This window comes from Pelobates fuscus, chromosome 2 (assembly GCF_036172605.1).
Source record: "Pelobates fuscus isolate aPelFus1 chromosome 2, aPelFus1.pri, whole genome shotgun sequence".
NCBI classification, from domain to species: Eukaryota; Metazoa; Chordata; class Amphibia; order Anura; family Pelobatidae; genus Pelobates; species Pelobates fuscus.
In genome coordinates this window covers 20,322,498-20,347,841 of record NC_086318.1, presented here as the reverse complement: position 1 = coordinate 20,347,841, position 25,344 = coordinate 20,322,498, and the positions used below count along the sequence as shown (strand labels likewise).

The window sequence follows — 25,344 nt, the reverse complement described above, 5'->3', positions numbered from 1 at the left end:
CCAATAACCAAACAATAAAAGTGACTGCTCAGACAGTAGAGAGGGCCATGTCACATTTTACCCAATAACCAAACAATAAAAGTGACTGCTCAGACAGTAGAGAGCGCCATGTCACATTTTACCCAATAACCAAACAATAAAAGTGACTGCTCAGACAGTAGAGAGTGCCATGTCATATTTTACCCAATAACCAAAGAATAAAAGTGACTGCTCAGACAGTAGAGAGCGCCATGTCAGATTTTACCCAATAATCAAACAATAAAAGTGACTGCTTAGACAGCAGAGAGCGCCATGTCACATTTTACTAAATAACCAAACAATAAAAGTGACTGTTCAGACAGTAGAGAGTGCCATGTCACATTTTACCCAATAACCAAACAATAAAAGTGACTGCTTAGACAGTAGAGAGCGCCATGTCACATTTTACCCAATAACCAAACAATAAAAGTGACTGCTTAGACAGTAGAGAGTGCCATGTCACATTTAACCCAATAACCAAACAATAAAAGTGACTGCTCAGACAGTAGAGAGCGCCATGTCACATTTTACCCAATAACCAAACAATAAAAGTGACTGCTTAGACAGTAGAGAGTGCCATGTCACATTTAACCCAATAACCAAACAATAAAAGTGACTGCTTAGACAGCAGAGAGCGCCATGTCACATTTTACCCAATAACCAAACAATAAAAGTGACTGCTTAGACAGTAGAGAGTGCCATGTCACATTTTACCCAATAACCAAACAATAAAAGTGACTGCTTAGACAGTAGAGAGTGCCATGTCACATTTTACCCAATAACCAAACAATAAAAGTGACTGCTTAGACAGTAGAGAGTGCCATGTCACATTTAACCCAATAACCAAACAATAAAAGTGACTGCTCAGACAGTAGAGAGCGCCATGTCACATTTTACCCAATAACCAAACAATAAAAGTGACTGCTTAGACAGTAGAGAGTGCCATGTCACATTTAACCCAATAACCAAACAATAAAAGTGACTGCTTAGACAGCAGAGAGCGCCATGTCACATTTTACCCAATAACCAAACAATAAAAGTGACTGCTTAGACAGTAGAGAGCGCCATGTCACATTTTACCCAATAACCAAAGAATAAAAGTGACTGCTCAGACAGTAGAGAGCGTCATATCAGATTTTACCCAATAATCAAACAATAAAAGTGACTGCTTAGACAGCAGAGAGCGCCATGTCACATTTTACTAAATAACCAAACAATAAAAGTGACTGCTTAGACAGTAGAGAGCGCCATGTCACATTTTACCCAATAACCAAGCAATAAAAGTGACTGCTTAGACAGTAGAGAGCGCCATGTCACATTTTACCCAATAACCAAAGAATAAAAGTGACTGCTCAGACAGTAGAGAGCGCCATGTCACATTTTACCCAATAACCAAACAATAAAAGTGACTGCTTAGACAGCAGAGAGCGCCATGTCACATTTTACTAAATAACGAAACAATAAAAGTGACTGCTCAGACAGTAGAGAGCGCCATGTCACATTTTACCCAATAACCAAACAATAAAAGTGACTGCTTAGACAGTAGAGAGCGCCATGTCACGTTTTACCCAATAACCAAACAATAAAAGTGACTGCTTAGACAGTAGAGAGTGCCATGTCACATTTTACCCAATAACCAAACAATAAAAGTGACTGCTTAGACAGTAGAGAGCGCCATGTCACATTTTACCCAATAACCAAACAATAAAAGTGACTGCTTAGACAGCAGAGAGCGCCATGTCACATTTTACCCAATAACCAAACAATAAAAGTGACTGCTTAGACAGTAGAGAGCGCCATGTCACATTTTACCCAATAACCAAACAATGAAAGTGACTGCTTAGACAGTAGAGAGCGCCATGTCACATTTTACCCAATAACCAAACAATAAAAGTGACTGCTTAGACAGTAGAGAGCGCCATGTCACATTTTACCCAATAACCAAACAATAAAAGTGACTGCTTAGACAGTAGAGAGCGCCATGTCACATTTTACCCAATAACCAAACAATAAAAGTGACTGCTTAGACAGTAGAGAGTGCCATGTCACATTTTACATAAATTGAATAACCAAACAATAAAAGTGACTGCTTAGACAGTAGAGAGCGCCATGTCACATTTTACCAAATAACCAAACAATAAAAGTGACTGCTTAGACAGTAGAGAGCACCATGTCACATTTTACCCAATAACCAAACAATAAAAGTGACTGCTTAGACAGTAGAGAGTGCCACGTCACATTTTACCCAATAACCAAACAATAAAAGTGACTGTTCAGACAGTAGAGAGCGCCATGTCACATTTTACCCAATAACCAAACAATAAAAGTGACTGCTCAGACAGTAGAGAGTGCCACGTCACATTTTACCCAATAACCAAACAACAAAAGTGACTGTTCAGACAGTAGAGAGCGCCATGTCACATTTTACCAAATAACCAAACAACAAAAGTGACTGTTCAGACAGTAGAGAGCACCATGTCACTGTTTACCACTGGCCAATCCATGAGATGGCAAACACTTGCCCTCCTTGACAGGCATGGGGGATAGCTAGAAGGGCAGCTGTGAGACGTGGGCTCGGCAGACAATGTTTAAACAAGCTATCGTGCAAAGCACCCAGCTTGTTATTTTTCTATATATTCTGAAGAGTGCTAAGGCCTGCTACCGGCCAATATTTTTTCTTCTTCTTATTATTTTTTTTTTTACATTCTTTATTTTGCTTCCTACGCATACAAAAAACATAATTCAACTTTTAGCCGACCGAGTAAATCATTTTCGTGTCAGCATAATTTGGTTTGTCATGGAAGTCTGTATGTTTTTCTACATTTATGTTGTATGTACAACAATACATTTATCGGACCAATATTCTAATATTTACATAAATCAGCACTCCTTGATGTGTAAAAAAAAAATCACTTGATTGGCACCGGAATTATTGCAATGTTTAGACAGTAACTCTAACTTTATAGAGCTACAGAGAGACACGTAAGAAGGATACAAGAGACCCACAAGGGGTTACTGACTGGTATGTCAGGCAACTCAGAGATAGAAGTTGCTGTTTAAAAACAGAGACAGCTGAAGATAAGGGAGATATGAGATATAGAATGGAGTTCTGAGAGTAACACAAGGTGGGAGGCCATGGACAGGGAGGACTATAGTGATAGGCATTACTGGGCAAACCATTCACTGCAACATCGGGAGCATTTTGTTCAAAACGTTCCAATGCCTGATATTAACATGCTGCCGTAGGGCTGAGTGATGTGGGTCCATCACACACACAAATAACTAGAAGCTCTGAGAAGAAGCTGTCCCATACAGAATAATGGTATAATTTATACTCAATGTCAGTGTCTTATTGTACGGTGTAGGTTAGGCATTCACACATGAAACCGTTCACTCAATTCTCTGCCATTTTGGAGTTAAATCACTTTGTTTATACAGCCCTAGTCACACCTCCCTGCATGTGACGACACAGCCTTCCTAAACACTTCCTGTAAAGAGTCATCTAATGTTTACACTTCCTTTATTGCAAATTTTGTTTAATTTAGTATTTCTTATCTCCTGCTATGTTAGACCCTGTCGGAGCCTCCTATATGTAACTAAAGTTCAATTTACAGAGCAGGAGAAATAAACTTTCAAAGTAAGTTACATCTGATTGGAAGTGAAACCATTTTGGTTTTATGCAGGCTGTGTCAGTCACAGCCTGGGGAGGTGTGGCTAGGGTTGTGTAAACAGAATAAAAGTGATTTAACTCCTAAATGGCAGAGAATTGAGCAGCGAGATTGCAGTGGAATGTTCTATACACCAAAACTGATTCATTAAGCTAAAGTTTTTTTGGTGGCTGTTCCTTTAACACAATTACAATAAAGATAAATAAAATGTGGCTATTTTTCAGAAATTAAGTTTAAGTAAATTATCGCATATAAATAAAATTAATAGAGGTCCAACACTAATTTAGTGAGCTCTCCCTTTATTTAAGGTAACATCAGGAAGATAGACAACATTTTTGCCTAATACAAGGCCTTTGCATCAGGCGAAACGTTGTTAATGTTCATGTTGTTAACTTAAATAAAAGGAGAGCTCTGTGTCCTTCCATTATTATTTGTAGAGTTTCCACTTTCCACCAATGGGTGGGGCTGTGGTACACTATGTGTCCCTATTCATTTTATTTAATAGCCCCCACTCCTGGCCATGGTTGTGGGCTGGACACTAGGTCCACCCCTATTTATTTTAATATCTCCCTACTTGCGAGGCACAGGTGGCAGGGGCAATAGCTGCATTTTCTTATGCCAGCGAGCCGCCAGTTTATTAAACATGCCCCTTCTTGTGGTTCGGCAGGTAGGGGCACGAAGGAGGATTTAATCTCCTTACACTAACATGATAGTCATATTGACCACCAAAAGCCAACCATAAGGGTGAGAGGGGGGATTTTTAAATTTAAGAAGGAGGAAGCTTCTTTCCTTGTAATTGAACTAAATATGAACAAACTAATTGCCATACATTTTTACGAAAACATTTTGACCCAGAAACGAATGCCCAATTCTAATACACATATGTATTTAAATACTGATGATGAATGATTATTGTCAAAGAGGAGTACCATATATTTTTATATATTTGTATCATATGTCTCTAATTTGTAAACGGGTCCCAAAATATCTGATGGGTTTCTCAAGGCACCCCTAGACATTTACAGTTGCCAGCATCTGAAATCAGCACAACCGAGCCAGCTTTAGCACCCACAAATAGTCACAAACACTCCATGATCAACTCATATGTCCTTAGTTCACTTATATTGTTCTTATTCACTCTTCTGAGGTGATTGAGACATTCTGCATTTTCCCACAAATGAAGGAAAACATTAACAAGAAAGTGTATTCTTGTACATTTTATACATTTAAGGAGAGGATATAAAAGGTAACTGAAACCATTTCATTGACGAGTAAAGGATTTTCTCACTCACTTGTGAGTTGTGTGGAACTGAAATACACTCAACTTATGGTCCCATAAAAGAGCTTGCCACATTCACTTTTCATTGAACTGCCAACACTTTCCTGAGAATGTTCAGCTCGTTCCTTTATCGACTTCAATGGAGACTTGGCTCAGGAGCTGAACTTGCAGGTTACTCTTCACATCACCAATTCAAATGTTGAACGACACCATTACATTCTCTCAGATGTGTCCAAAATTATTTCAAAATACACCCTAACCCAAGGGTGACCAAACTTAATGTCTAGAAGATCCTCATGTTAACATTTAGAAATATTCAAGAGCCACAGTTAAAGTTATTGAGAGCCAAATATTTGCATTCTAATTTTTATTAATATGCTTAATTAATTATTCAAAAACACAAATCAAGAGAACAAAATTAATAAGTGAGAACAAAATTAAAAAAAAAGGCGTTCGACAGGGTCAGTTGGAAATTTATGTCTTAAGTGTTGAATACGTATGGATGATAATATAATAAGATCTTATATACTTCCTAAATGGACATATCTATTTAGGATGGTACCTCTAACATTTCCCCAAAAGTGGCTGAAAGACGTTCAAAAGCTTTTTTATGATTATATATGGTCTTTAAAAAAAAACACAGAATATTGGTTTACACTTTGTTGAGAGATATAGCTAAAGGTGGTATTAATCTTCCTCTTATTATAAGATACCATGACGCATCCTTCATTTAAAGAAATTTAGTAACCAAGAGTTTTTTTCTGAAGCTTGGTATAAAATAGAGGCTTTAAAAACTAAAAATGTTGATTTAGACTGTATATTATGGATGGAAAGCAATGATAACAAAATTGAAAATTCAAATATAGTGGTGGATAATCTGGAGAAAATTTCTTAATAAAACCAAGTAAAAATTAATAAAAGTAATGCCAACCCCAATTAAAGTTTTGCAATATAAAATACAGGATATTTGTTTCACAGATTGGATAGGAAAATGAATAACTAAAATTTGTTCAAAGAAGGACAGATTAAAACTTTTCATTTTTTCTCGCAAGAATATAATTTAAATCAAAAAGATATATTTAAGTATCTAAGAGTTAACAATTTTATTATTCAAAATACTACTGGGAATCGTCCGGGAAAAAGAAAGTAAACTTCCGAAAGTTTTAACGGAGGACTATAATATCACTAAAGTTTTAAATATAGGAATAATGAATACAAGTAAAGAAATAGGTACGATTAATGCTTCTCAATCATGGGAAAAAGAAACTGGAAGATTTTTTTTAAATTAATGATTGGTATAAAGTAATGACTGAACTTAAACAAAATATTCATTGTTTATATCTTTAAGAAGTTCAATATAAGATCATACAAAGATGGTACATGGTACCCACAAAACTGGATAAACTCTATCCTTCAGTTACTAATATCTGTTGGAGATGTAACCACTTAGAAGGATATTTTCCTCATATATGGTGGGGATGTGATAAATTAAAAAACGTTTGGGAAATGATCAGAAATCTTTTTAGGAAACTGGGTCTCCCCCAGATAAACTTTGATTTAGAATCATATATCTTATATCTTACATGTCCTGAAATAAATTAAATAAATACTTATCAATAATTTTTTTGATCGCAGCAAAAATCTCCTCAGAGAGAAAATGGAGAAGTCAAGAAATACCCATATGGCCCCACATTAAAAATCAACTTACATATCAACTAAGGATGGAAGAAGGGATTATTCTAAACTCTAGTAGTAACCCCACAAAAGGACTAAAAAGTGGCAAATGTTCATCAATAAATAAGAGTGAAATTGATCATCCAATGGTAGAAAACATGTTAACTTCCCCGAACGGTACAAACATTCCTATTACTTTCCTTTCTTAATTTTTTTTTTTTTGGTACTGGTTGGTAAGGGGCTGTGCAGGGGGACAGTTTGTTGTATGTTTATATGTTTGTATATGGAGCAAGAGTCTGCTTTCTTTTACATAGTTACATAGTTACATAGCTGAATAGAGAAAAAAGAGAGGAATACTACGGAGTGGATCAAATCCAAACCTGGATTCCTAAGGGGTTACTGAGATATCACGGGGCATGAACCCCAAATTTGGTACAGAGAAAATGACTGGAGTGAAATAGTGGCACCAATAGAGATGACACAGTTGGGCGACTATTCCACAGATTGATATCTCAAAATTTCAGTTAAAAATAATCATGGGATATACCCTTTAATTAGCCGCTTACGGACAAAACATACATACAGTGAAATAATGGTGAAAACACTCGTGTAAACTAAAGGTGAATTAAAACCTGGGTGGATGCAATTTGGATAGTCCCCTGTAGTAGTGAGGGTGGTAGAGACAAAATATATAACTGAGAAAAAGTATTAATATATATAATACGGTATATAGTATAGTCTATATTTGGTCTACTTGGCACCCAAAACTAGCATGTATAGAGGACTTGGTACAAATCCCGGCTGTTGAACGTGTCAGTTCCTTTCTATAGACTCTAAATTAATTTAGAATAGTGAGAGACAAAATACACACATTCTCTATATCGTGAATGGTCCGTCCGAATAACGGTTGATTAAATAGAGTCTATAGTAGGTTTAGGAAGGTTGTACACTAGAGAGTGTCATTCGAAATGTACAGTATCGTGGTGGTACATACGTGGCTGAACAGTTTCGTTTCTCAGTTATATATTTTGTCTCTACCACCCTCACTACTACAGGGGACTATCCAAATTGCATCCACCCAGGTTTTAATTCACCTTTAGTTTACACGAGTGTTTTCACCATTATTTCACTGTATGTATGTTTTGTCCGTAAGCGGCTAATTAAAGGGTATATCCCATGATTATTTTTAACTGAAATTTTGAGATATCAATCTGTGGAATAGTCGCCCAACTGTGTCATCTCTATTGGTGCCACTATTTCACTCCAGTCATTTTCTCTAGCTGAATAGAGACTTGCGTCCATCAAGTTCAGCCTTCCTCACATTTGTTTTTTGCGGTTAATCCAAAAGAAGGCAAAAAAAAAACCCAGTCTGAAGCACTTCCAATTTTGCAACAAACTAGGGAAATAATTCCTTCTTGACCCCAGAATGGTAGTCAGATTTTTCCTTGGATCAAGCAGTTATTGAAAGATTATATATTGAAAGATTATATCCTTGAATATTCTGTTTTTGCAAGTATGCATCTAGTAGCTGTTTGAACATCTGTATGGGCTCTGATAAAACCACTTCTTCAGGCAGAGAATTCTTACAGTAAAACAACCTTTCCTTTGCCTTAGACAAAATCTTCTTTCTTCCAGTCTAAACGCATGACCTTGCGTCCTATGTAAAGTCCGGTTTGTGAATAGATTTCCACACAATGGTTTGTATTGGGCCTGTATGTATGTATGTAGGAAGCAGAGACACATGCTTTGAGATATAATTATCTTATTGATCCATAGCATTGTAATGTTAGTTATGTCTTGTCATTTCTTTAATGTTTTATATGTAGAAAAAAACTCAATAAAGAATAAAAAAAAAAAAAAAAGTAAAAAAGAAATTTGTTCGTCTAACCATATCTATTAACGTATCGATGACTGCTTGTATCTCTCTCACCCTGCCTTGTACTAGCTATTTTAGCTAACCCTTTTTCGGTGGATACAACAGCTTAGGTACACGAGCAACTTATATAAAAATGTGCAAATTAGAATGCCACTGTCTAATCTATTTTGATCTTGATATACGCTGCTGTGGCGTCTGATGACTTCTTTGTAACCTCTCGCACGATAAAAATAAAGAATTTTAAAAAATAAATAAAAATAAATTTGTTTTGTCAATCTTTCTTTTATTGAGGCATAGTTAGTATGCATAAATAAATGTTGCTCTCTTGATTTCATTTTTTTTTGTAAAATAGTGGAAAAAAATACAGAAAAAAGGAGTCATAGCAAATGTACATATGCCTGACACTTATTAGATTTTTTTGTTTGGACTACAAGAGGGCACCAATGACATTGGACAAGAGGGCATGCAATCAGGAGCAAGGCTTTGCCCAGTGCTGGAATCCAAGTAAGTTCACCTTTTTGTTTCCAGGTTTATAAAGGGGGATAATGAATCATGCGCAGTAAGGCATTTTAAAGTAAAAAATAAGCTTTACGATTTTGTAAATTTTGCAGTTTTTTTATACATATACTACAATCCTCCTTGGTCCACATTTTTTCATCTTTGTTTAACTATATGTATTAATGTATCTTTCAAGAAAAGTTAACTCCATTGATTAATACAACTAATAAATTATTGTCCAAAACACAAAGAGTAAAACATGTTGTGTCAAAGGCGCTGCATGCGAACACTGACACGTCCGTCATATTATGTAAAACAAGTTATTAAAAGCTAGTGGATCAATGGCATTTCTAGGTACGGATAATAAGAACGAAATAGATGCATCCCTTACCTGCTGCTGGCTTTGTTCTTCCAGATTGAGTTTGACCTCCAGAGATTGCCGTGCCTCCAAAAAGGCTTTACGGTGTTTTCTGTCTGCCATGTAGTAGGACATGATCCCTACGGTGATTGTACAAAGATAGATGGCTATATTGGATAACACCTTTGGAGAAAAGAAAAACTCAAGTTAAAAATTAAACACAGATTGAAGATATAAGGTTAACAGAGATAAGTTAAACCCACCAAAACAACAACCCTTACACTGCAACCAACAAACAATGTGTATTTGAAAAACTTCTCCATAGTTGATCCCAAGATAATAGTGGCTAGAAGACCTTTATCAACCTAGGGTGCTGAAATAAAGTTGGTACCAATTCTCCAGGGCAGTTTTAGACAGAACGGACCCACAGTGAGAAAAATGATTGTATTCCTTACAAGGACACTGATATAAGGATCATATGAAATCATGTTTTCTTGTGATAAATGCTGCGACGATTACTGCTTTGGCAGTTTTGGAGAAAACCACTGCTCCCTTGGGAGAGACAGGCACTAACTAGAGATAAAGCGCTATGATAAATACGACGTAACACAAGAAAAGGTAACATAATTAGGATTTCATTTTACAGGCTACAGCACATAACCAAGACAAAATATCAAAATGGAACTTTAAAAATGCTGACTTTTTGTCAAGACATTTTGAGTTTGTTAAAAGGCACTCATTATATTTGATGACAAACAGTGATTTTCACTGAAGTCTAAAAGTAATCCAGTACCATCCAGGGGGGATCAGACTGCAAAATCTGGACAATACAAGTCAGTCACACAGAACTGGGAGCTTTCTTCCTGAAAATGGGATTCAAAATAATTCCCACAATCTGGATGGACTGAATATGCAGAAACTATCCTTACAACAGGAGTCATTAGCATCGGTTTAATCATTTTTCAAAGGGAGCAAGGGTTATGTCACAGAGTGCCCAATATATCCCAATAATAAAAACCTCTTTATTGAGGATATTGTATTTATAAGATTTAATTAATTTATTTATATTAATAATTAAATTAATATGATTTTATTTATTATTATTTTAGCTGCTTGTGCAGATTTCTGTAGCTCGCTTGCAAAAAGCAGATCATTTATTTTGCGTATTTCCCTTTTTTGCTAATTTGTTCTGAATTAGACACATGCAATTCGTTTCGTTCCGAATGTCAATTCGGACGAATTTCGGGAAATTCGGACATTCGGATACTTCCAAATGTCCGAATAGCTGAATTGCCAAATTTCCAAAGTGTCGAAGTTCCGAAGTTCAGAAGTTCAGCTGAAGTGCTGAAGTGCTGAAGTTCCGAAGCAGAGTATTGCCGGAGTACTAATATACCTACCCAGTGGAAGAATGAAGAATGTTACACTGTATACAAGTTTAAATAAAAAGTATACAAACATAGCCAGGATTGAGCTGTAAGCATTTGCAACACTTACAACAATCAAGTAACACACATTCATATAAAATGTAAGTTACTTAGCCTGTCAATGGAATGACAGGAATGAATAAGTAGATAACTCCCTAATTCCCACAGTATTAGGGAGCTATCTACTAAAAGGCTGAAAGACCTAAATTGGTCTTTCAGACCAATTTACTAATACTAAGTAAAGGTTACTTAGTATTAGTAAATTATGCCCCTACTCGCTATACTGCGAGTAGGGGCATGCCTATTACACAGTGAGCAGCCTATGGTGCTCACTGTAAAAAAAAAAAAAGTTTCCCACCGAACTGGCCCCCACCCCTTAACGGCGGGTGGGGGCAATAAAGTAAAATAGGGGGGGGACCTATTGTCCTTCCCCCTGGCCCCAACCCCTGAGCAGCGGGTGGGGGCCCTAAAGAAGAATAAGGGGGGGACCTACTGTCCTCCCCCCAACCCCCACCCCTGAGTGGCGGGTGGGGGCCCTAAAGAAGAATAAGGGGGGAGACCTATTGTCCTCCCCCAGCCCCCACCCATGAGCGGCAGGTGGGGCCCTAAAGTAAAATAATGAGGGGATCTATTGTCCTCCCCCCCGGCCCCCACCCCTGAGTGGCGGGTAGGGACCCTAAGTTAGAAAAGGTGGGGGACCTATTGTCCTCCCCCCGGGCCCTCAGGGGTGGGGGCCCTAAATACCAATAAGGGGAGGGACCTATTGTCCTCCCCCCTGGCCCCCACCCCGAGCAGTGGGTGAGGGCCCTAAATACCATTAAGGGGGGGACCTATTGTCCTCTCCTCTGGCCCCCACCCCTGAGTGGCGGGTGGGGGCCCTGCAGCACCACCCTGGTGACTAGGTGTCACCAAACTCCTAGTCACCCCCCTCCTAAGAAAATGAACCCCTACATATCCACCTCACCCTAAAAATAGTAAATAAGTACCTGTAAAAAACAAAACAAAAAAACTTACCATTTGATGTCTTCTTTCTTCTAAAATCTTATTTTTTCAGCTCCAAAAAAGACCAAATAAAAACCCATAATATCCGTCGCACTTAAAAAAAAAAAAAAACAGAGCGCAAAAAAGAATAATCCATCTTCACCCATGGAGGGCACCGCACAGACTGAGCTCTGCAGGGCGGGGAAGACTTATAAAGCCCCGCCCTGCAATTAGGCACAGAGCACTCTGGTTGGTTGGTTTAAGCCATGCAATCAGAGTGATGTGACAGGTAAATGAAAAGCATACTTTTGCTTGAAATCCAGCCAATCAAAGTGCTCTGTGTCATTTTACACAGCGTGGGAAAGTTCTTTGGAATTTTTGGTTTTACTCATAACAACACTCAAACCAATCAGAGAGTTATGAGTCAAATTACACAGCATGGGAAAATTCCAAAGTCATTGTAAAATGACACAGAGCACTCTGATTGGCTGGATTTCAAGTTAACCAATCAGAGTGCTGTGACAGGTAAATGTAGAGACTTACCTATCAGTCCCTTCATTGCTCAGTCCCTCCAATCCGAGTGCTCTGAGCCTAATTGCAGGGCGGAGCAAGGCTTTATAGGCCTTCCCCTGCCATGCAGAGCTCAGTCTCAATGGGTAAAGATGGATTATTTTTTTTGCGCTTAGGTTTTTGTTTTTTTTCAAAGTGCGTCGGTTATTATGGATTTTTATTTGGCCTTTTTTGGGCCTGAAAAAAGATGTTAGCAAAAAGAAGACATCAAATGGTAAGTTTTTAGTTTTTTTTCAGGTACATAGTTAACGGCCCCCCCTCATTATTTTTAAGGTGAGGGGGGTAGGTAGGAGCTAAATATTTTTTAGGGGAGGGGTGTGACCCCTAGTACCTGGGGCGGGTATATTTTTATTAAGGGCCCCCACCCCTGGACAATAGGTGTCCCCCCTTATTTGTATTTAGGGCCCCCACCCACCGCGCAGGGGTAGGGGCCAGGGGGGAGGACAACAGGTCCTCCCCTTATTCTAATTTAGGGCCCCAACCCACCTCTCAGGGGTGGGGGCCGGGGGGAAGGACAATAGGTCCCCCCATAATATTACTTTAGGGCCCCCACCTGCCGCTCAATAGGTCCCCCCCACTATTTTACTTTAGGGCCCACCGCTCAGGGGTGGGGGCCGGGGGGAGGACAATAGGTCCCCCCTGTTTAAAAGCCCCCACTTGCGTGGCACGAGTGGGGGCTTGGAGGGGGCCCAGTAGGGGCAGAATTTACTAATACTAAATAATTTTTACATATTATTAGTAAATTTGTCTGAAAGACCAATTTAGGTCTTTCAGCCTTTTGGTAGATAACTTCCTAATACCGTGGGAATTAGGGAGTTATCTACTAAGCGGCTGCAAGAGACGTCCCAAAGTGCCAAAGTCCCAAAATGCCGAAGTTCCGAAATTCCGAACTGCTGAAGTTGTCGAAGTTCAGAAGTGCCGAAGCGAACCATAGTGCCGAAGTTCCGAATTGCCAAATTTCGGAATGCCGAACCAAACATTTCCCCTATGCAAATCCCTATTCTGAATGTGTTTGATAAATAGGTGAAATAACAAAAAAATTCAAACTAATGAAACCACCTGTGGTCAGAGCAGGTCTTAGGCATTTAGGTGCCCTGTGAGAAAAATCTTCACAGCGCCCCTCCCTGCAAATGTGTATTTTGCATTGTCACATGCACACAGCTCCAAAGTCAGACACACAGCCAGATGCACACAGTTATACACATATACGGTCAAATACAACCACATGCACACAGTTCCATGCACATATTTACTTGCAGACAGTCACACACAGTTACAGACAGCCACAGACAATCACACACACAGTTACAAGCAAATAGTCACACATACACATAGTTACATAGTTACATAGTTAGATAGCTGAAAAGAGACTTGCGTCCATCAAGTTCAGCCTTCCTCACACCTGTTTTTTGCTGTTGATCCAAAAGAGAAAAAGAAAAAAAAAAAAACCCCAGTTTGAAGCACAATTTTGCAACAAGCTAGGACAAAAAAATCCTTATTGACCCCAGAATGGCAGTCAGATTTATCCTTGAATCAAGCAGTTATTACCCTACATTGAAAGATTATATCCTTGAATATTCTGTCTTTGCAAGTATGCATCTAGTAGCTGTTTGAACATCTGTATGGACTCTGATAAAACCACTTCTTCAGGCAGAGAATTCCACATCCTGATTGTTCTTACAGTAAAAAAACCTTTCCTTTGCCTTAGACGAAATCTTCTTTCTTCCAGTCTAAACGCATGGCCTCGTGTCCTATGTAAAGTCCGGTTTGTGAATAGATTTCCACACAATGGTTTGTATTGGCCCCGAATATATTTGTATAATGTTATCATATCCCCTCTCAGGCGACGTTTTTCTAAACTAAATAGGTTTAAATTTGTTAACCTTTCTTCATAGCTGATATGTTCCATTCCTTTTATTAATTTTGTAGCCCGCCTCTGCACTTTTTCTAGTGCCATGATATCCTTCTTTAGAACAGGTGCCCAAAATTGCACAGCATATTCACGGTTACAGGCAGCCTCACACAGTTACAGAAAGACAGTCACACACATGGTTACAGGCAGACAATCATACACAAACACACATGGTTACAGGCAGTCTCACACACACACAGTCACAGGCAGACAGTCACACACACACACACACACAGTTGCAGGCAGTCACACACAGTCACAGACGGATAGTCACACAGTCACAGGCAGACATTCACGCACAAACAGTTACAGGCAGACAGTCACACACACAATCACAGGCAGACAGTCACACACACACAAACCGTTACAGGCAGTCGCACACACAATTACAGGCAGACAGTCGCACATACAGTCACGGATAGATAGTCACACTCACACACACAGGTAACAGACAGCATGACAGAGTCATAGGCAGACATTCATATACACAATCACAGGCAGACAGTAACACACACACATACAGTCACAGGCAGACAGTCACAGACACACACAGTCACATGTAGACAGTCGTACACACAGTTACAGGCAGACAGTCACACAATTACAGGCAGGCAGGCAGTCACACACACACAGAATCACATGTAGATAGTCAAACACACACAGCTAACAGGCAGCATCACACAGTTGCAGGCAGACAGTCACAAACACACACACACACACACATTCACAGGCAGAAAGTCACACACACACAGTCACATGTAGACAGTCACACACACAGTTACAGGCAGACAGTCACACACAGATACCCAGTCACAGGCAGACAGTCACACACACACACACACACAGTAATATGCAGATAGCCACTGTAACGGACCGTTTCAGCAGACAAGGGGTTAAAATCCGTTTAGGCGATATGCCCCTTTCTGAGAGACAGGCACAGCTACTGCAGAACACCAAACTCCCGAACTCCAAACTGTACGAATCTTCCAACTCTCGAACTGGAAACACACGAACCCTGGAATAGCTGAACAGGAAAAGCATACAATCCGCTTACACTCCTGGCAGTCAGCATACAATCCAATTCCCCCAATAACGAGACGACACTTCGTTTTGAGGGTCAAGCAGAATCTCAGGTCTGGAACACCCAGCCTGCTTTTTATTACAGTTGTGCACATACAGGACACACCCAGGGGGAGGCATAAAACAACCAATTAAGTAACAGTACAACCCACACATCCCCTCCCCTCAGATAAGCAATTAACATAATTATTACATACAGTAAAAATACAGTTTACACACATACTCGGTAACTTTAAAACCATACATCACATTCACATAAAAATACATATCCACAATCAATCCATTCAGGGGAACAACATTTTAAAAAATGGCATGAATCAGACCAGGGGTTCAAAAGTTAGTAAAGTATCTTTTAAAACCCCTGGCAGCATGGCAAAATCTGGCTCACACAGGTTTCACAGAGGCCTCTATCCTGGAGACAATGGGGGGAAGTAATCCAATCATCCAGGGATAGAGGCAGACTCCATTGAGCACATGGTTACACAAAGACAGTAAAACACTTTAAAATACACAAAGTTACTTTTTATACATTAAACACAGACATGTAACATATCCCCAGATAGCTCAGGTCTGCGTGCACATTATTAGGTGAATGGCATGCAGACCACACAAATACAGTTTAATTGCCATGGAGCCAAAGTCTTTCCCATAGTCTTTCGTTATATGAATAGGCTCCATGGCATAGCTATCTGGGGGTATCACTGCTCACACAGGGCAAGTACCGAATGGCCCCACTGTATTTAAAGGGCCAGAATGAGTGACATGCACTCTGTTAGGGCCGAATACTGTTTTTAAAAGGGCCCAATCTCCCAGGGACCATAATCACATGGCAAGAGGCTGGCAAGCAGTCCTCTCCAGGCCCAAGTGGCGAAGGGCACTTCGTCACAGCCACACACACAGTCACATGCAAACAGGCACAGGCAGACAGTCACAGGCAGACAGTCACACATTTATAGGCATACAGTCACACACAGACACAGCCTTAAGCATATAGTCACTTGCAGATAGTCACACACACAGTTACAGGCAGCAACAGACAGTCACATACAGTTACAGGCAGATAGTTACACACAGGGTTACAGGCAGACAATCACATATAGACAGTCACACACACAGTTACAGGTAGATAGTCACACACACAGTTAACAGACAGCATCACACAGTCACAGACAGACAGTCACACACAATCTCATGCAGACAGTCACAGGCATACCGTAACACATACTGTTGCAGGCAGATAGTCACACAGTCACAGGCAGACAGTCACAAACACACAGTCACATGCAGACATTCACACACAGACACACAGTCACATGAAGATAGTCACACACACACAGTGTCACAAAAAACTGTTACAGGAAGACAGTTACAAACATACACTCTCTCTCTATCTCTTACAGACAGAATGGGCTCCAAGAAGAGTGGATTTACTGTTGTCTAGAAGTTGGGGAAGCAAGATCATGGCAATATATACTTCAATACAAAACGCGCTGATGTGTGAAACTGTGATTGTGGTTGGCTGTGGTTGTGGTCTACATATTGGTTGGGATACTTGATATAAGGTATGTAGCGATATACCACAATGCTTTTGTACACCATTAGAGGTCAAAAACGTCTGATCCACTATTTGAGAGATTCACACAGTTTATAGCTGAAGTTGAGACAATGTTCATTTTTTTTCTATATATGCTGATAATATGTGAGTCGCATAATTTATATTGGATTTGCATGTGAGAATTACTGGGTTTACATCAGAAACCTGATGTTATCAAATTAATTAAGCTATTTAGGCTAATAACAGAATTTAAACTGCAAAGACCCTCAGTGAGAAATGTAAATTCAGTTAAAATTAAAGGGACAAATGCAGTGTTTACATAACAGCCTAGTGATACCTTCCCTGGCCACTTCTCAGATGGCTGCTAGAGGTGCTTCCTGGGGCAGTGCTGCACAGTGTGATTTGCATTCAGTGTCTCCACCCTCTGCAATGAAACACTGAACTTTCCTTATAGAGATGCATTGATTCAATGCATTTCCATGAGGAGATGCTGATTGACCAGGGCTGTGTTGGACTTGTGCTGGCTCTGCCCCTTATCTGGCTTCTTGACAGTCTCAGACAATCCTATAGGGAAGCATTGTGATTGGCTCAAACCACCACTTTTGCTGATGTCAGCAGACAGGGGCAGGTCAGAAGCAGACAGGGGCAGAGCCAGCAGCTACATACTTGAATACAAGTAAGATTTTACGATATTTAGGGTGGCATAAGGGCGCATGGGGTGGTAGATGGTGTTTTTAACACTGTAGGGTCAGGAATACATGTTTCTGTTCCTGACCCTATAGTGCTCCTTTAGAGTCTATTTCTGCTCTTCATGAGATGATTAACAAGATTACTGCAAGACACAATCACACAACTTTATCTATTGGAACTCTGAACATTGCAGCATTTCCTGAACTGAATGTTCTTACTTTTTCTTTTACCGATTCAGCCCTAAGTGAGACTTTGCTATACTAAATGCTATTTTGTTTTGATATGGATCATTTAAAGGACAATTGTCATCATTTTTAAATGTTTATTACACTTAATGAAACAATGATATTTTTTTTAAATGATGTACTTATTTTTTTTTTTGATTTTTTTTTAATCTGGCTGAGCGGCCGTGTTGGGTCAGACTCTGCTTTTATCTGACCAACTGATGCTCAAACTGACTTGCCTGTTGCTGCAGTTGTCACACAGAGCAATCACAGCAGCAGTTGGTCAGACAGTAGAGTTTGACCCAACTTAGCTGCTCAGCCAGGTAAAAAAAAAAAAAATTCTCAAAAAAAAGAAGCAATGTACATCATTTAAAAAACATGTCCAACTTCCTTTCACAAATGCAGTAAGTGCCTCTAGTGCCTGCAGTTTTTCTGAAACTGCAGTTTGCAGGGTTAAGGGGGTGGGGACACTGCACCTAGACCACACCAATGAGATGAAGTGGTCTAGGTGTCTATAGAGTCTCTTTAACCCCTTAAGGACCAAACTTCTGGAATAAAAGGGAATCATGACGTGTCACACATGTCATGTGTCCTAGAGGGGTTAAAGGATCACTATAGTGTCAGGAAAACAAACTCGTTTTTCTGACACTATATAACCCTTAGGTCCCCCCCACCCTCAGGGCCTCCCTCCCGCTGGGCTGAAGGGGTTAAAACCCCTCAGCTACTTACTTTAATCCAGCGTCGGGCTCCCTCTGTGCTGGTGACCTCTCCTCCCACTCCAACGACAGCTCCCGAGTGAAGCCGAATGTGAATTCGCAGCCAGAATTAAAAATGCCCATAGGAAAGTATTTCTCAATGTTTTCCTATTGACGTTCTGCATGCTGAATGCGATTTTCGCATTCAGCATCGCAGAAGCGCCTCTGGCGGCTGTCAGGAAGACCGCCACTTGAGGCTGGAATAACACTGCAATGTAAACATAGCCGTTTCTCTGAAACGGTTATGTTTAAATCTGAAGGGTTAAAACCTGAGGGACCTGGCACCCAGACCGCTTCATTGAGCTGAAGTGATCTGGGTGACTATAGTGGTTCTTTAAGTTTTATTAAATGTAATCATTTTTTTTTTTAAATGAGAAGTGAACATTTGATGGCAGTTGCCCATTAAATAAACCTCACAACCAGTAATACTGCTATAAATAGATAGATATGCCACAGTGCATGGCATTTTAGTTACAGATTAATACTAGAATGGCCGTCATTTCCTGTAGAAGGAAATTAGTATCTAAATAGGGATACAATAACTTTCTATTAATACAGTCTATGTTCCTGCAAACAGTACTACACAGGGGACATAAGGTCAGCTGTTGTGACTTAAGGGATGGAGATTTTGCATAGAGCAGCAGAATGGTTTCTTTAACCCCTTAAGGACACATGACATGTGTGACATGTCATGATTCCCTTTTATTCCAGAAGTTTGGTCTTTAAGGGGTTAAAGAAAAAGCAGAAATTCGGTAAACTATGGAATCCCCAACCCACGTAAGTTAAGAAGGTTATTCACTAAAATCAGTGTGTAGATAGTGATATTATTCAATTAAAATAATCAGTTATAACCCTTTCCTAACCAAGTGTTTCATACTTCATTTATCTGTTTGTCCATAGTAATCAATTACAATATTGGTGTGGCGAAACCAACTTCGCCACTGTGAACTGGAGAAGCCTGGTTGCTAGCCTCCTGCCCTGCGACTATGGCCCCTGGACATATTTGGGGCATATTGTATTTTATCGTGCGACTGCTGGCCCTTTAAGTAAAGTGAATGGTATTTTATTGTACTGCTGCTGGCCCTTTAAGAACTGTCTGGGGACCTATTGAGACTTTGGGTAACAATACCCTTTAAGACTATGGCCCCTGAAAACGTATGGACTTTTATTGGTGTGTATGGCCCTTTAAGAACCGTCTGGGGACATATTGTGACTTTGGTGAACAATGCCCCTTTAAGACTATGTCCCCAGACCGGTAAAATAACTTGTTCCTGGCTTTCCCCCACTTGGTTCAGTAAATAGGGCTTACTGAACCAAGTACCACACAGGCGGACCACCCAGAAGCTAAAGTGTGCAGGCAATTTACCTCCCAGGCTGTGAGGTTACTGCAGGTTAATTGCACGTGGCGGCGGCCATCTTGGTTTCCTCGAATGCGGTCAGCGGTGTATGCTAAAGATTCTGTGGAACTAAAATCGGCTACACATTCTGCCGAACACCGCTGACCCTTACCTTCTTCCATACGGAACTTGCAGCTCCAGAGACTAAGTCCCGTTCGAAATGGGACTTAGTCGTTTTTTCGGCATGAAATTGACCGACCGCACAGCCCAAATCTATGGAACTGTTTTGGGCAGGAAATTGTGCTTGCGGTCGGTCATAAAGGACTTCCAGCTAACTTTTGATCCACTGGAGGGATTTGGCTGATTTTTGGAAGTGTTTATGTTTGATGTATGCTGAGTCTGAATATGCAACTTTTATTGAAATTGAATGTATGGTTTTAAAGTTACAGTGTGTGTGTAAAAACTGTATTTTTATTGTATATAATAATTGGTTTAACTGTTTATCTGAGGGGAGGGAACCTGTGGGCTGTACTACGCTGTTATTGGTTAATTTCATCCTCCCCCTGGGAGTGTCCTGTGTGTACCTTATCCTAATAAAAAGCAGGCTGGGTGTTCCAGTCCTCAGACCTCTTCTGACCCTCAATACGTAGCCGTGTCTCGTTATTGGAGGGAACTGCTATATCACACTGGGGATTGCTATGCGCTGCATATTCCCCTGAGCTCTTAATCACTTAGCTCTTGTAAGAGCTTGTTCCGGATACGCTCTCCTGGAGGAGAGGTCTTCCCCACACGTTCCTGAATGCTGAAGGTTCATTCCAGGGTGGACGGAAGACGGCGCGGCTCCAGTTAAGCTACGGCGGTTGTGGAGCCTGCGGTGGTTGTGGTGTCGTCTGCAGTGCTTGGAGTCCTCTGAGAGCGCTAGGAGCATCCATCAACGGAGGGTACTCGGTCGGAGTACACGGAGCTCCGTTACAATTGGTTTTAACATTATTGGATGTGTTAAACAAGTAAAACAAGAACGTAGACCATATTCGCAACACTGTTTTGTATCCTTGTGTTTTTTTTATTTTTTGGGGAAAGAAAAAACCTACATAAAACAATTGTGTAATTGTGCATCTCAGATTCCTTCCAACTTGTGAAAGGTTTACATATATTTTATCTCATATGGGAAATGTCGTCTCTAAAACATTTAATCTATCCTCCAATTAAACGGACACTCTGGACCCCCTAAAGCACCTAAACTTGCTGAAAATTATATGTAAGAAGAGTCTCCTCAGATTTCAATAGAAATGTACACTTTTATTAATTATACTTGTTAACCCCCTTCCCCCGCTTTTCAATCAAACAACCGGTCCTGTTACTTCCTGGTTTGGTTAGCTCAGTGTATCTAAACTCAAGAGGCAGCAATTGCCCAGAGCACCGTCCTTGCAAAGACTTCTAACTGAGCTGCATTGGGAAGTCTGTGATTGGACAGCCACAGAAAGTCTGGGCGGAGTTAGAAGGGGAGGGCTTGCAAAGGCTGCAGATGAGAACTTTTGCAAGTAGTTTTTAGATATAACTCCAATGAAAAGATACATAAGTAAATGCATGTATGTTTTAATTTGCAGTTACAGATTGTGTCGTAAGTGTGCACACACCAGACCACAAGGGTGACAAAGCATGTAAGAGGATGAACTGAGCACCGCATCTACCTGGCTTTTGTTTGTTTTATGGTTTGTACATTTTTTGCTCTTCATTCTTCGGAATGACCAAACGACCTAATAAGGATATATCAGTGACTGGTTGTTTACAAACCAGGCCATAGTAGGACTTCATACTTTTATTCCAATCGTTCAAGTGATGGGTGAGGAGCCTTTAAACAATGATCTTTTACCACAAAACACATATACGTAGTTTGCACTTTGGGAGAGATAGTTTGTATATAAAGACAAGTCCTCTGTGATGCCAGCTTATTGATGCATACTACATATCGTTTTATTTCTATCAAGTGAATCAGTTCTCTTTTTTATTCTGTTCTGAACTAAAGAACCACAAAACACATTCCCATAAACGGTAATATTAAAACGTTGGATTCCTGGCAGAGTTTAAAGACCTTATGTCCGCATTACGGTGCTTTCATTTTCTGCATGTCTATTGCCATTGGCTTCAATGAAGAAGCATTCGAAAAGGTATTTCATAAGAAGTGATCAAGCGCTAAGTCACATGATTACACGTGTTCTTGTTTTGTTTTTATTTTACTTTGAATATCTGGTTTTATGCAAATCTGTCACCAGAACATGTAGTTTTACAACTTCATATAGACTGGCATATAGTATGTCCTCAACATTCATTGTATGTCCATTTTTTTTATAATGTCAGGATTCATGTGAGAGCCCAATATGTTTATTTAATTTATTATTTAGAAAAGAAAGACAATCACACAAGATCAGCCAAGAGTACACATCTATGCGCACAAACAATTATTGGAATATTATCCAAGAATATCTGGAACCCCAATTACACTGTGTGATGAGGGTTGTATGGTTGTATCTTACACTTACAAGATCGGTGCACATGGGAGAACCTTGTCCATGCTTCTCAACAATAGGAGGAATGGAACCAGGATGGCTAGGATTGGATGGCTGGGATTTGAGGGATTGGCAACAATGGGTAGCCCTGGGAATGATATGAGTCTGACCACAAAGGGGCCATGTCAGTCAGTTATATGTGCACTGCCAGGTCCCCCACCAGTGTTGAATTTGGTGAGACAGTCCCAAATTTTGATGTCCTGTCCCATTTTCCTGATTTAGTTCCCTGGTGTCATGCATCCCAGAACACCAGGAACGGTCTTCGGCTAGCACACTGAAAGTGCATGAATAGACATGGGAACTAGGACAATTCAGAGAGCGCTTATGCAGGTTCTCTGTCAGATCCTGTAGGGCCTGGGTGTCGCCATTGATGCAGGTCACTGGCAACGCTTAACCTAGGAACCTGCCCATCCGTCCCGATCTCATACCTCTCAATGTTAGCTTATTCAGCGGATCACACTCAGAGCACCAATGTTTAGAGCTCTCCAACTTAACGCCCTGAGTTTGTTCTGTGCATTGAAAGTGTATCTAATGATGCATTTGAGCTGTGTTGATTGGGAACATTTCCCTAGATACATTCGGACTGTTATGCATGTGTGCCAGACTGACATGAGCAAGACCACCACCCCCAGTCCCATTTTCATACCTCCTAATGTTGGCTGGAATGCCTCACCCAGCACGTCAGATGCAATCAATGACATTCAACCATTAGTGCTTAGAACCATTACTGTAAATGGGGGAAGCGACCAGAGCAGCTGTTTTTATTTTAACATTGACTCGCTGTTAATTGCACTAAGCTCAACTTGCAAAATTTAGTCCAGATAGATGAAAAAAAAATCCAACTTTGTCAAACTGTAGATTTTTTCCCATGTGGTAATTTGGACCATTTTTTTGCAATTCACTTGTCAACGTATCACAACTTTCTTCTTAGTGGACTGAACCCCCTACACATGACACATTACAGTATTTATACGTCTTTGTAAAGGCATCGCGGCACGTATAATCAGCATATGTGCGTCATATTTTTGACCTAAAAAACATCTATTAATTTTATTCTTGCACGCAAGTACCAGTAACAAAAATGTAAAATGATTACTGCAATGTTCACATTCAAAAACAAAAAATAAAGAAAAAGTTTTTTTTTAGACATTAAAAAGATACACCATTTTAGTTACATATTTGAATTATTGTTTTTCCACAAAGAGCACATGAAAGAATGCTTTGTGTTTAGGGGTTTTCGAGAAGAAAGACACTGAATGTGTATATAACACTGGTACTAAAAATAGCTGCCTATTTTTACGCACGGCGTGCTTTCTTCAATGCCAGAAAAGGCGTCAAGGTTCAGTGGGAACAAAACAGTTAATGAAATCTCTGCATTAAAGTTTGTCACATGCTTTTTGAAAGGGGGGATTTCATCTTTCCATCTGTGGACATTTCTTAAAGTGATAAGTGTGATAACTCACATGCGCCTTGCGTTACAAAACAACATAATCTGTACAATTTATGTTGAAGCAGACCCGCCGTTTCTTTTCTTTTTTATTAATGATTTATTCTCTTAATAAAAAAAAAAAAAATTTTATTTGGACATTCTAATAATGAAAAATTAGATTTATTTATGTCTAAAAAATATATAAATAAAAAAAGGAAAATGAAGCCACAAAGGAAGTTTCCTGTCCCATTTTACAGCGAACCCCATACTAACCGAACGTCACCCTGCATGAGAAACGTTAAACGTGAAGATCTAGCTGCTGTCAGCATTGTATATTGATAACCATAGCATAACCCTAGTCTCACTTTGATAAATTGCACTGAACAAATATATCGAACTTTTAAAGACATACAATAAGTATAATAGTACGACTGCACATGTGTAGAGCGCTGAGAAAATGTAGCTAGAAATGCCTGCCATTGGCCTCGTACAACTATAAGCACCTCATTAAACTGGGTTCTCTTAAAGATCAACCTGATGGATAAGGGACAGCCAGGAAATACAACTATTAATCAAACCTGAAAATATATACAGGGCCGCTAACAAACATGTATGAAGACCTTCACACACAGATACACACACTGGCACATACACACTCACACACACACACACTCAGATACACACTTACACACAGATACACACACTCAGATACACACTGACACACAGATACACACATTGAAGCACACACAGAGATAACACAAGCACATATTCTCAGATATACACAATGACATACAGACACACACTGGCACATACGCACAGATACACACACTGGCATATACACACACACTCAGATACACACTGACACACAGATACACACATTGAAGCACACACTGACACACACACTCAGATACACACTGACGCACAGATACACACTCAGATGCACACACTGGCAACCACTCAAATGCACACACTAACACACACACAGATAATAACACAAGCACATATACTCAAGATATACACAATGACATACAGACACACTCTGGCACATACGCACAGATACACACACTGGCAAATACACACACATTTAGACACACATACTGACACATACACTCAGATACACACACTGACATTCAGACACACACACTGGCATACAGATACACACTAGCACATACACACACACTCAGATACACACTGACAAAGAGACACGCACATTCAGATCCACACTGACATACAGATACACACTGGTACATACACACAGATCCAAACACTGGCACATGCACACACACTCAGATACACACTGGCACATACACTTAGATACACACACTGACATACAGATTGGCACATAAACACACACTCGTACGTACATACACACACACACACACTCAGATACAACTGACACACAGATACACACACACTCAGATAAACACTGACATCCAGATACACACTGGC

The 25,344-nt window shown here is 39.9% G+C and overlaps 1 protein-coding gene across 2 annotated transcripts in view; it reads right to left on the bottom strand.

Annotated features, from left to right (window-relative positions):
• The window catches only part of ADCY3 (adenylate cyclase 3), a 175,582-nt gene that overhangs the window by 101,859 nt on the left and 48,379 nt on the right, over nt 1-25,344 (bottom strand). For both annotated transcript variants that reach the window (XM_063441990.1, XM_063441991.1), the window contains exon 2: nt 9,405-9,554. In XM_063441990.1, the coding sequence (XP_063298060.1) occupies nt 9,405-9,554 (150 nt within the window). The remainder of the gene's footprint in view (nt 1-9,404; nt 9,555-25,344) is intronic.